The sequence below is a fragment of the Oryctolagus cuniculus genome, chromosome 13 (assembly GCF_964237555.1).
Source record: "Oryctolagus cuniculus chromosome 13, mOryCun1.1, whole genome shotgun sequence".
Lineage (NCBI taxonomy): Eukaryota > Metazoa > Chordata > Mammalia > Lagomorpha > Leporidae > Oryctolagus > Oryctolagus cuniculus.
In genome coordinates, this window is record NC_091444.1 from 64,663,474 (window position 1) to 64,677,243 (window position 13,770).

A 13,770-nucleotide genomic window follows, 5' to 3' on the forward strand; every position below is an offset into this window, starting at 1 on the left:
AGATTTCCCCAGTTGTCATTTTGAATGAGAATCTAAACAAAGTCCCATATAGCCGATTACCTGAGGGACAGTATAGATGGAAAAGGTGAGATAGATGCTTAATTCTTTACCTTTACTTACTGGTTTGCAAACAATGCATGGATTCCTATGGAGAAAAGAGCTGAAGCTGCTGTCCATAGAAAGGCCTCCCTCCATGGTTGTCCTGCAGCTGACATCTGGGAACTTGAGATTTCCAAGGCCTCTCACGGTCCCTGGAACTGACAAGAGCGGTTCACTGTGCACCTGTTTGGCAGATAATCCAACACAGGTGAAACACCTAAGTCTGAACATCTAGATTCTTGGTGCATTCTAGCCAGAACACAACTGCATGACCAGACAACAGAGAAATTAGGATGTCCTATGTGACTCCTCTGGGTGGGGGAACCCTTAAAACTGGCAGTTGGCTTCCTCCAAACTAAGTCCAATGTACCTTTTCCCTTGGCTGATTTTGTTAATATAGTTTGGTTACCATGAGAACACTTACAAGCTAACGTCTGTTGGGCCCTAGTCCTGGTCAATCACCAAACCCGGGCAGTGGGGGAGGGCATGGGGGTGTCTTAGAGACTCCTGACTCACTGAAACATGGCAAAAGGACTGTTTGAGAAAAGAAAGGTTGAAGGGGAAGGGAGTATGGGGAACACTGGTGCCTGTGGAGTCACCCATGATATGAAATATAAGCTGAGCTGTGGTCTTTTTGTGAGAGGTAAAAGTTACTGTGGAATTTCCAAATGATAGATTCAGCTCCAAGAGAGTTGACTCACTGAATCCCTTGGCTACTTTTGGCTATGCTGGCTAACGAGAAGGGCAAAAAAAGTACAGCCCAGTGGTACCTTTGGTGTGTGTTCATTCAAGGTAGGAAGCCCAGAAATTCCCAAAGATGAACTTAGTTTGGCTAAAAAATGTTAAACATTTATCTTGTTTACTCCTTAAAAATAGGAAGGAGGAGTGTTGAATCAGTTCCCAGGGCTGGAGCAAAGTGCCTTTCTTTAGCCTGGCTGCTACCAAGTCTACCCCAGCCTGTTCCCACCCCAATTTCAACTAGGATCTCCCCAAGAGCTACAATGTTAAACCTTTAAGTGCTAAATTTACTAGTGAGGGTTTGAATCCATCTGCAGTGAGGAATAAAAGGAGGGAATTCTCTGATGGCTTTGTATTTTGTGGCTGTCGCATCTATGGATGTACGATAGGAATTGATACAGAATATTTTATGCTTGTAATTTAGCAGATGCTCCGGGAGTGCTGCAGAAGTAGACAACAACATACTGGCTTTTGCTTGGGTAGGGTGGGTAGTTTAAGTCCTTCAAGTATTAAAATCAGTCTCTGTAATTGATGGTTTTTACTGTGATTTTTGCCTGTTGGAGCCTGTGGGGAAAGGGGAGACAACATAAAAAGAAAAGCAATCTCCAGATGGAAATAGGCTTTTAAAGTTTTGGAAAGCAGTTTTTAGTTGCTAATGAGCCCTTGTAAAATCAGATGTCTGACCCACAGAGGCTGGTGATTACCCAACTCGACGTGCGCATTTTTGAGTGGGCTTTGGGAAGGGCTTAGGAAAGCTTTGCTTGCCACTTGAACTTGGGAACATGGCTGTCTGGCCCTCCAACATCACAGCTTTTGTGCTGCCAAAGAAAAGTCCCTGGCTTTTTATAGAATCTCAAATTCACAAATCCTAATTGCTAGGCTTGAATCTTAAGCGAAAACCTGACACTGTCTACCACACACTGTTCTGGCCTCACCACAAGCTGAGTTGCACTGAAAGCAGCTAAAAGGCTCAGGAAACAGGACTTCTACGAGAACAACTTCTCTGTGGGGCTACCTGAAATCAAGTGCCGATCACGTCTGTACATCTGATGCAGGGACTAACCGCGTTCCTCATTTGTGATTATTGCCAAAAGCTACAAGTTGGGGGAAAGCACATCACCAGGACTGTGACCCCATCCCTGCTCCCGATGGACCTCACTTCCCTCACTGTCCCAGGGCTGTGCCACCGCAGTAGACTTAGGACTTCTTCTATTGGTGGCAGTGTGCAACAGTTGACTGATGGCCTAGCTCTGCTCCCTGACACCTTTTAAGGCAGCTTGAGTACTACATACAGCTATCCCCAGAAATGGAATGATTTATTTTATAGACCTGTCACTAGATAAATGATCAGAATGAAAGGAGTAAGTGGTGCTACGATGTTTTTTTGGTTTTTGGTTTTTTTTCTGAAAACTGAAGATTACTCCGAGCCAAGTCCTACATGAAATGTCTTTCTGGTTAAGTTACATAAAAAATATTTTACTGTTGTCCCTATTCAGCACATCCCTTCCAGATGAGAGTGGGCGAAAATTTGTAGAATGTGAAGTGAGCTCAGTGGGACATAGTGATTTTGTAATGATAACAAACAAACCCTTGCCACTTGGGAGGGTTCAAGGAGGAGGAAGATTTATTTTTCAAATACCGAACATTTGTTTTTCAATATTGCCTCTCTCCTCTTCCTAAAGAACTGCCTGTGCCACCTTCTGAAACTGCTGCAAGCATTTTGCATACAAACAGGCTGCTGAGCCTCTGCTCACAGCTGACCGTGCTGACTGTGAGACAGCCAGGAGCAGCCTCGGCTCCCACACTTCCCACACATGCCACACGCAGGTGCCAGCCACACGCGAGAGGCTGCTAACCTGATGTCTTGGACAAACGAACCTGGAGCTGACTGCCTTCACTGTGCCTCAAAGATAAAGACTCAACTAATTTCTCAGACTGGTTGGTAACATGGAAGGTACTCCAGACCTCGCCCAGTTTTCCCCTAATTTTTATATCCTTTCACTGTAATAAATCATATCCATGAATACAACTACACGCCGAGTTCTGAGTGTCCTCTAAGCAAATCAATCAAACCTGGAAATGGCCTTAAGAACCTGACAGTTGCCTAGCATTCTCTACAGATAACCAGTTTTGTTTTTTCCATTTTTAGAAATTTAATATACTGAATTTCCCCTCTTCCCATTTCAGAATTTCATTTCAGTGCAGTTACTATTCTTGTCTCATTTTTGATCAATGAGAACCTCTTCAGGTTACCTCCTGAATCTTTTGAATTGGTCACAATAATCTTTGATAGCCTTTTTGTTTTCTGATGTCACAAGATATTCAACTCATCTATGTGTTTCCTTTTTCAGAACTGGTTGGTTGGTTCCAAACAGAAAACATGAGACACCTTATCTGGATGTTAGGGTTGCTCATTACTACTAAATTGGTGATTATTTCTAGATTTTTGTACTCCCAGTGGGTACAACTAGGATGTTTTTACCGGTTCATGGTGATATTTCTACTGCAGATTCAGGCTGCAGGTTGTACTTAACCTAATCAATACAACACCTAAATCTTAAGTTAAAAATCCCCAATCTTAACAATAATATAGGCCGGCGCCACAGCTCAATAGGCTAATCCTCAACCTGCAGCGCTGGCACCCCAGGTTCTAGTCCCAGTCGGGGCGCCGGATTCTGTCCCGGTTGCCCCTCTTCCAGTCCAGCTCTCTGCTGTGGCCCGGGAGTGCAGTGGAGGATGGCCCAAGTGCTTGGGCCCTGCACCCCATGGGAGACCAGGAGAAGTACCTGGCTCCTGCCATCGGATCAGCGCGGTGCACCAGCCACAGCGGCCATTGGAGGGTGAATCAACGGAAAAGGAAGACCTTTCTATTTCTCTCACTGTCCACTCTGCCTGTCAAAAAAAAACAATTACTCTTTTTAAACCCCTCTATACCTAAAACAACTTTACAGTAATTGTTGTGTCACCACAACCAGCAGTATGATCATGGGAAAGGTGAATTTTTTGGTAGTTCTTTCTTTCTTTAGAGTATGGCATAATATGGAATGTCAAATTGACGTATTCTACAGTTAACTGGAAAAATTAATTTCTATGTGGATTATGCCACCATCTCCATACACAGTTAGGTTCCTTTATCTTTTCCAAAGAGACTGCATTTTTAGTGTTGTTTTATACATATGTACATAAAATCTTTCCATGGTACCACAGTCTAATATAAAAAAACAAGTATAGGGGCCAGCATTGTGGTGCAGTGGGTTAATGCCCTGGCCTGAAACACTGGCATCCTATGGGCGCCAGTTCTAGTCCCAGCTGCTCCACTTCCGATCCAGCTCTCTGCTATGGCCTGGAAAAGCAGTAGAAGATTGCCCAAGTCTGGCCCTCCTCCTTGGGCCTCTAGAGATGTAAGAATAAACGTGCGATACTTGAAACCACCAAGTTTCCACTGATTTCCAAGTCAGTACAGACACTGGTGCTCCTACTAACACAAATGCCTAAAATGGTAGCAGTGCCTTTGAAATTAGGTGATAAAGGTTGGAATGATTTTGAGGGATTTAATAGGAAAGGCCAAGATGAGCTGAATAGATTGTTAGTAGAAATATAGAATTTGGGTTTTTTAAAATTAACATGTAATGCTTGTGCATTTTTATGGGGAATTAAATGTAATACTAGCCAGGATTCCAAGGGAAATGAGGAATGTGTTATTGGAAACTGGATAAAAGGAAATCTTTGATATATAGTAGCAGAAGCTTAACTGAATCACCTCCTACAGTTATATGGAAAGCAAAAATTCTAAGCAATAAACTTAAATGCCTAGTTTTGGAGATTGTCAATTTTTAACAAAAGACTTATTTATTTGAAAGGCAGAGCAATGGACAGAGATCCTCTATCTGCTAGTTCACTCCCCAGTTGGCCTCAACAGCCAGATCTGGGCCAGGCCAATGCCAGGATCGGAAGCAGAGCAGCAGGACTGAACTGGCCCTCTGACGTGGGTGCCGGACTCGCAGGGCAGCTCACCCTTCTGCACCACAGTGCCGGCCCTTCTGGGGATTTTCAAGAAAAGTGCAGGAGGTGCAGTTTGCTTTCTTGCTGCTTATAGTAAAATGTGAAAAGAACAATAAGAGAAGAACTGTTGAGCAAAAGAATGAATCCGTGTGTGATGAACTGGTACTTTCTCAGCCTATCCAAAGCACAGACGGTGCTAAAATTAGGAGCCTCACTGCTAGGAAAGCATGCCACAGACAGAAAGACCAGGGTGTGACTGGCTGGGGTGTGCTGAAGAGATCAAATATATGACTCATGGGTCCCCTTGACCATCTCGGCAGAAACCAGAACTAGAGCTGGGATTACCCAGGAAAGCTCTGTGGAGGAACCCCTTGTCTCACAGAGTGGATATCAGTGTTTTTGAGAATTTTATATTAGCAGAAACACTACCAGCTTAGACTGAAAGGGACAGAAAGGGCAAAATGAAATAAGACTTTGGACTTCCAAAATTCAACAGGCTGGAGAAAAAGGAAGGATAACTCCAAGGACATAATCAAGGACCTAGAGGGCAGAAGGAAGGCCACAAAGCTTACTCCCAGGCCTTGGAACCTCGTGGAGGTTGCCCCATTGGATTGCTTGGGACTTGTACCTCCTTTTTTTGCATTTTCTCTTTTAGAACTGGAATGTCTATAGCAATTGTTTCTGGGCCTCTACCATCACGATAGCCCAGAAACATCCTGTATATGCTTCTCTCCACTTTACTTTTGTTACTTAACAGTATAGTAGTGCCCCCTTATGCAGAAGGGATGTGTTCCAAGACCCCCAGTGGCTGCTTGAAACCATGGTTAGTATTGAACCCTGTCTGCCTGGATGCCTTCTTCCTATACATACATTTCCTGTGATAGAGTTTATGAATTTATAAATTAGGCACACTAATTGAGATCAAGAACCAAAATAGCAGTGATATGTGAATGATTTCTTTGTCTTGAAAGAATCGAGAGAGAATATTTTCAGACTTCAGTTGACCTCAAGTAACTGCAACTCCAGGAGGCAAACCGTGGATAAGAGGGGGCTACTTTACTGTTATGTACAGGTGCTTGTTTTATAGCAACATATATATTCCTCATTTCTGAGCTGAGTAGTCCCCATGTGGATGTACCATGTCTATTCTATTCAACCAGTTTCCTTTTAATGACACTTTATTTTTAGTCTTCTGCTATTAACAAAAAGTGCTGCATGGAATAATACTATATGTATGTCATTACATTTTCTCTAGGATAGATTCCTAGAAGAGGGATTGCTGGATTGAAGCTTAAATGCAAAAGCATTCTTACCATATAAGCCAAATATGATTTGACCACTAGCCACAGTAAGAAATACATTTTCTATTATGACCCAGTTTGTGCACACACAAGCACACATCCATGCAAAACTAAAACAGGTGTCACAGTTACTTCACTGTGGAAAATCTTTCATTTTTAAGATTCAGATTGCAATGCTAAATGATTTATCAGTGGGTCTTGATGCAAAGTTGTAAAAACATTGATTTGACCTAAGAATTGGCACACTTGTTACAAGAGCCACAACAGTAAAAGTTTGAGGCATGTGGACTACCCGTGGTCTCAATTCTGTATTACTGTAACCCAAGAGCCTTAAGCAGTATGTAAACAACATGGCTTGGTTCAGTTCTAGTACAGCTTTGTCTACAAAAACAGCTGTAGATTTTAGGACTCTAACCAGCACCATGGCACAGTAGGTTAATCTTCCGCCTGCGGCACTGGCATCCCATATGAGCGCCAGTTCTAGTTCTGGCTGCTCCTCTTTCAATCCAGCTTTCTGGTATGGTCTGAGAAAGCAGAAGATGGCCCAAGTCCTTGGGCCCCTGCACCCACATGGGAGACTGAGAAGAAGCACCTGGCTCCTTGGCTTCAGATCAGCGCATCTCCAGCTGTTGCAGCCATTTGGGGAATGAACCAGCAGATTGAAGACCTCTCTTTCTCTACCTCTTTCTGTAACTCTGTCTTTCAAATAAATCTTTAAAAAAAAAAAAAAAAACTGTTTTAGGCTAATTAAGGTACATTCCCAGGAGCTGGGATGAAGTTAGCGCTGCCTGTGACACATGGCTATATGGAGGAGGGTAGATTACTGAGGAAAATTAGAACTTTGAAAAAGAATGGATGGGCCGGCGCTGTGATGCAGCGGGTTAAAGCCCTGGCCTGAAGTGCTGGCATCCCATATGGGTGCCAATTCAAGTTCCGGCTGCTCCACTTCCCATCCAGCTCTCTGCTATGGCCTGGGAAAGCAGAAGATGGCCCAAGTCCTTGGGACCCTGCACCCATGTGGGAGACCTGAAGGAGGCTCCTGGCACCAGATCAGCACAGCTCTGGCCGTTGCAGTCAATTAGGGCGTGAACCATCGGGTGAAAGACCTCCCCCTCCACTCCCCCTCACCCTCCCTCTGTGTAACTCTTTCAAATAAAATCTTTTAAAAAATGGAGAAAATGGCTGTTGCCTAGTTAACAGCAGCTGGTACATTCACCTGAGCAGTCTTAACACTTAAATGATTAAACTCCAAATATGCAGATGCCCCTAAATATATCTCAGGTATAAAATGTAATGTTTCTGTACTGGTTTTTTTAAGAGTAGATAAATGGGAATGATGTAGTCATTGCTTAGCTTTGTCCCAGATCTAGCTCATGAACACATTCTTCAAATATTTTTAAGTATCTGCCTCCCTGTCTGCCCCCAGGCACTGTGGCAGGTGCTAGTGAATCCAAAGTGATCTGCACAGGCTACTTCCCTCAAGTAAGACCACTTCACTTCCCATACCTTTAAGACAGAGATGTACTTAAAGGGCCAAATTGTCAAAGAAATAATTACAAATGCCAGCTTATTTAAATTTTAGCCTGTTTTTGGACATGAAATCTTTGAAGTCTCTTTCCAAAGTCAATGGCTAAGATGTGCAGTTTGTTTTGTTTTGTTTTGTTGACTTGTAGAGATAGAGACAGAAAGGTCTTCCTTCTGTTGGTTCACTCCCCAAATGGCCACCACGGCCGGCGCTGCGCCAATCCAAAGCCAGGAGCCAGGTGCTTCTCCTGGTCTCCCATGCGGGTGCAGGGCCCAAGTACTTGAGCCATCCTCCACTGCCTTCCCAGGCCACAGCAGAGAGCTGGACTGGAAGAGGAGCAACCGGGACTAGAACCCAGCGCCCATATGGGATGCCGGCTCCGCAGGCGGAGGATTAACCAAGTGAGCCATGGCGCTGGCCCCTGTGCAGTGTCTTAAGATGGCCCTACCACATCCCATGAATCTGAAGGCAAAACCCCAAAGCGGCAGTGAAGCATGAGCTTAGCTCAAGCCCAGTGTGAGAAGGGGAAGAGGATAATAAGGGGTAAAGTTCGTACTAGAAAGACTGCAGTAAAGGGGTTGTGGGCACAAGAATGAGAAGCAGGTGAATACTGGGAGACCATCAGTTCAGAGGGATTCTAGTGCTACTGGAGTTTCAGACTAAAGCTTAACCAGGCCTCCATGGCTTGCTCAGACCACAGCCCTGCTTCTACTAAGGAACCACAGCCAGGTTTTACTTTGGGCTAACACTTCCTTCTGAGCCTCCCTGAGCTTCCTTGAAGCAAGTGGGTCAGGGACAGAAGTAAAGGGGTGAGATGTAGGCTGGGAGAAGAGGAGCCCTAGAGACGGGGGGAGGGGTGGTGGTGGAAACGACTATGAAAACAGAGGAACGTCCACAACCCACTGCTTCAGCTGCCTGGGCCTTCGGCTACTCCACCAACATGTTGCATTAACAAAGCCATCTTTTCTTACGCGGCGTTCAGGGTATTCCCACAGGTGTCTCAAAGCAATTCAGGAATCAAACACGGAATGAAGCCCAGTAGAATCAGCTTATTTTTACTGATGTATAAAACAAGCAATTTTTTTTTTTTTTTGACAGGTAGAGTGGACAGTGAGAGAGAGACAGAGAGAAAGGTCTTCCTTTGCCGTTGGTTCACCCTCCAATGGCCGCCGCGGCTGGCGCGCTGCGGCCAGCGCACCTCGCTGATCCGATGGCAGGAGCCAGGAGCCAGGTGCTTTTCCTGGTCTCCCATGGGGTGCAGGGCCCAAGCACCTGGGCCATCCTCCACTGCACTCCCTGGCCACAGCAGAGGGCTGGCCTGGAAGAGGGGCAACCGGGACAGAATCCGGCGCCCCGACCGGGACTAGAACCCGGTGTGCCGGCGCCGCTAGGCGGAGGATTAGCCTACTGAGCCGCGGCGCCGGCCAAAACAAGCAATTTGACAAGGTTCTTCAGTAAGCAAAGGAAGGAAGGAAAGGAGCTGACGGTAGGGACCCCAGGCTCCTAAGTTAAGGAGCTGCCTGTTTTCAAAAGCCAAGAGCAACCACCCTGAAGCCCTGCCAGTGGGCCGGGTCACCTTAACCTCTCTCACCTAATACAGAACTCTCTGTCCTCTGTAGATTCTTTGTGGGAAAGAGATTCCTCGCTGGATCAATCGACTTGCCTACTTCAGCTCCTGTATACCCTTTCTACAGAGTTGCCTCCCGAAGGAGTGGCTCACGCCAGCAGCCCTGCAGTCTAGCGTCAGCCAGGAGCTGCAGGACGAACTGGAGGAAGCAGAGGATGCCGCCGCCTCCGCTTCCATGGCGAGCAGTGCCGCGGGCTCCAGAGCTGGGCGCCACACCAAGCTATGAAGATTCTCCAAAGTCACACTTCAGAACTGTCTCTGGCAGGCGAATATCACTAGAGAAAAGTAAACAGAGTAAGCGTCCTTTGGATATTTTGTATGCAAAGATAGCTCTCCCCCAAATCCCAGTTTTTCAGCTCAGGATTATATTTGTAATCAAAAAAAAAAAAAAAATCACTTGGCGCAGGAGGGAGAACTTTGTATGAAGCTGCCCTCTGATTTTTTTACCCACTTGTAAATTTCGATTTACTTCTTCTGTTTTATACGAGCTCTGTTAAGTTATGTTTACAGTATTTTGTATCGCTGTTTACAAATCTTGCATGGACTCCTGCCACCGTGAAAGAAGAAAATCTTCATGTCTTCGAAAACTAGGCAGGCAACCTTTGTACACTTCTGACAATTGCCAGAGCTATGGCATAAACAATAGGCACAGTGTACTTCACACAGTTAGAGTCAGCATTACCTGCTTAAGGACTGTTTGTTGGGTTTGTTTATTTTGTTAACATGTGGGCACCGGGATGCAGAGAGCCACAGCGGCCTGAGGTGAGGGAGCACACGCGCAGCCCACTTCTCTCCCACTCCAAGTAGCACACTCCCGCGGTGCCCACAGAACGGTCGCTTTCATCCCAAATCCCCGTCTGCCTAGGCAGGGAGGTGCGTACCTGTTTCTGTCTGGCTTCGATGCCTCTGCCTCGGGCTCTATACTTAGATGTTTTTCCTTACAGATATTCTTGTTAGGAACTGACAAGTGTTTTTGCACATGTTTGGGGAGGAACTTCATTTGTATTGATACATACTTATCTCCTCCCTGCACAGGGTTTTGTTGATGGGGTAGGGATATCCTAAGTGTAGCCTTCTGAGTAGCAGTGTGAGTTGACATTCAACTGCTTTTAACTATTCAGGCTACCTTTTTATACTAGACCTTGAAAACTAGTCCTAAGTAAAGTACCCCAAAAAGGCTATTCTTTGATATTTCCTACTTTTTATGTACCATATCAGAAAGAATCTGTCAGAGGTTATTAGTTTATTATGGGAGTAGTTTCACCTCACAATAGAATGCCTAGTCTCATTGACTTCTGGTTGAAGAATCCTTTTGTGTCTTAAAAATTCATCTTTTGTGTTCTCGCAAATGTATGTCTCTTACATAACATACTCTAAGATTATTTCAGTTGTCATCGCAGATAAATCCTCGTTAGCAAGGAATCTGTCTGCCCAAGTCTACTCCTAGCGTGACCCTTGGATGTAAGAACCAAGTCACTTCATGTGAAATTCACTTTTTCTGCCTTAAGAATGAATGTCCTACGTGAAATATGGATGCAGTGTATAAAAAGGCAGTGACTTCAGCTTTATATATATATATTGTTAGTTTTAGAGTTATTCACATTTATTTAAACTTTTAGATTGGATTGTTTGCTATTGCTCTGTGTGAAGATACATATCTTTGAGTAAACTACATTTTTAACTTTTCCATAAGCTGATTTTGATTCCTTTTATCAACTTAAGCACACCCTGTTCCTAGGGAAAATCAACCTTGGGTTGTAAGCACTGGCCTGAGGAAAATGAAGCCACTTCACCTAATTTGTGCTTTTTGACTGTTGTGTTTCCAGAGAGGAAAGCCTTTACAGATTACTCTCAGTTCTTTGGGGGCAGAGCACTTGTTCTGAGAGACGTGTTAGGAGGAAGAAAATGTGTGATCTTTATGAAATGTTGACTTGTTTCAGGTCTACAGTGAGATTTGGGGACAAAACACTAAGGCGCTAGCAGTGAGCCGTTCCCTAAAAGCAGAGTCCTGTCACCAACACCCAGGTTAGGGGAAAGTGTTTGATGCAGTTGGCTTGGGATTTTTTTGCAGTACTGTAGTGGATTACAGTTCTTCTAATCCATTCAAGTGTACATTTCAGCCTGCACTCCCGCCATGCAGGAGTAGCTGTTCCTCAGTTAGACGCTCCGTGGTGAGCAGCCAGGATATGTGTCCGTGCCTCCCCAGACCCAGCAACGCAGCACACAGACGCCCTTGTTGTCATTTTGTTGTTTCATCTGCGGCATTTGGAATTTCAGAATAGTGTAGAGTCCTAGTAGAAATAAGTAATGGCCTAAGTCCAGTTACCATACTAACGATCAGCAGACAAAATTCTGGACATGACATTCCTTGCAGTCTAATTGTACCTTGGTCTGAGAAACGAAGAAATAGTCAGGTCCTTCTCTACAGTTCAGACTGAGAATGGATTTGATTACCATTTACCCAGCTGTTCTTGCCCTTGGAGGAAAACGATCTAGTTCTCAACCTGATCTCTGTTAAGAAGTCTTGTATCAAAAATCCAGTGGTTAATTATACATGTGATACGATGGAGTCAGACACTCTGCTGCTGTAACCAAGTGAAACATCCCCTCACGGTGGATTGGACAGCAGTGTAGTGACAGGGGGTTTTACATACCTTTCGGTTCTTTTTACTCCCAAGAAGGGGGCGTCAGCCTCAGAAAGTGTGACTTGTGAGTCTGCAGAAGGCGGTGGTACAGTCCTGCAGAGCCTGCACTTGATGCCTGAACTCCAGCCAATTAGAGCTCTGACCCAAGCAATAGCGCAAGTTACGCATCACCAGCATTCGTCCAGAGCAGGGATTCTGGCTGCCGTCAGCTGACCGCATTGCGTGTATGCAGAGTTTGACCACCACAGACAGCTCCAGGACTCTGTGTCCGTGACATTTTCCCATCACAAAACGGGTAGAAGCACATTCACTGCTTCAGGGTTCTGATCTGTGTTTTTTCTTATGACTCCATTTCTGTAGGACACTCTGTTAACTTTGGACCATGCTGTGTTTTCTTGATCCTCTTTTTAAGTTTAAAAGACTCAAGTTTTGTTCAGCAGGCTGGCCGTACTGCCCTCATAACCCCCCTCCTTCAGTGTGGTCTTAGAGTAGCTCCAGACTTGATCGTCTGCTCAGTTGACGCATACGCGTCTTCACTGTTGGGAAGGTGTAAGCTGTCAGAGAGCCTCCATGGACCTGAAGATCATTTCTTGTGCAGTTGAATGCAAGTGTACTGTCATTCATAGTGTTTATATACAAATACCAGGAATCTTCACTTTTGCTACCTTGATATAGCATTGGGCTATCATGTTGCAACATTGAAATACATCAGTTTATTAAAAAAAATACTTTTGTAAGAAATGTTGTCTAGTGTTTTCTGACTTTCAGGAGACAACTGTTGTGTTTTGTGAGTTGGGGATGAGGGAGGGGGTGGTATTTTCAAAACCCAAGAATCCCACCTGCTGCGCAAGAACATGGCCAGCTCCTCTCCGCCGTGTCTTTCTTTTATATTCACACCTGTGGTCACGTGCACTCCTCTCCTGCTCATAGGCCGCAGTGCCAGCCCAGGCCTCTGGGGAATGGTAGCAGGGCAGAACCAGAGGGCCCCTTCGCTGAGTGTGCAGTGTTAGCACACACAAACACAGAAGCCAGAGAGACTGGGCTCCTCATTGCCTGTGAACCTGTTCTGCTGCTGTGTGGGATCTCCAGCCTTCTCTTGAGTTAAGTGGTGGTAAATAAATGAGTGGAAGTGGTCTGTGGTCTGTCAGTGCTGAGCCACTGTCTAGTAAGGATGATCGACAAGTCATTTTGTCCTCACCTCAAGGGTAAGAGCCAGGGGCGGGTGTTTGGCCCACATCCTTTATCAGAGCGCCTGGGTTCAAAGTGCCAGCCGTGCTTCCAGTCCCAGCTCCCTGCTCATGCACATCCTGGGAGGCAGCAGGCAATGGCTCAAGTAGTTGGGTCCCTGCCTCCCATGTGAGAGAACCAGAATGATTTGCAGTCTCTTGGCTTTTAGCCTGGCCCAGCCCCAGCTGTTGTAGACATCTGGAGAGTGACCCACGGGATGAAAGATAAACCTCTTTCCCTGACCCTTTTCACAGAAGAATTTTAAAGGATAGGAGCCAAAAAAGAACTCTTCCCCTCAGTGTTGTGCAGACTGCTTTGTTTGTTTGTTTTTTTAATGCAGAGAGAGAAGGAGACAGAGAGAGGTCTCCATCCACTGGTTTAGTCCTCCAGTGGCTGCAACGGCAAAGGCTGGGCCAGACCAGAGCCAGGAGCTTCTTTCAGGTCTCCCCTGTGAGTGGTAGGGCCTAAGGACTTGAGTCATTGCTGCTGCTTTTCCCAGATGCATCAGCAGGGAGCTGGATTGGAAGTGGAGCAGCTGGGACTTGAAAGCACCCATACAAGATGCTGGCGCCACAGGCAGTCCTCCAGCTTAACCCATCAACGCCA

General features: G+C 45.4%; 1 protein-coding gene across 4 annotated transcripts in view; it reads left to right on the forward strand.

The window, feature by feature from the left end:
- Positions 1–12,678, forward strand: part of DESI2 (desumoylating isopeptidase 2) — a 75,281-nt gene extending 62,603 nt beyond the window's left edge. For all 4 annotated transcript variants that reach the window (XM_051821504.2, XM_070055622.1, XM_070055621.1 and 1 more), the window contains one exon: positions 9,285–12,678. In XM_051821504.2, the coding sequence (XP_051677464.1) occupies positions 9,285–9,518 (234 nt within the window). In that variant the 3' untranslated portion in view covers positions 9,519–12,678. The remainder of the gene's footprint in view (positions 1–9,284) is intronic.
- The last annotated feature ends 1,092 nt before the right edge of the window (positions 12,679–13,770 follow it).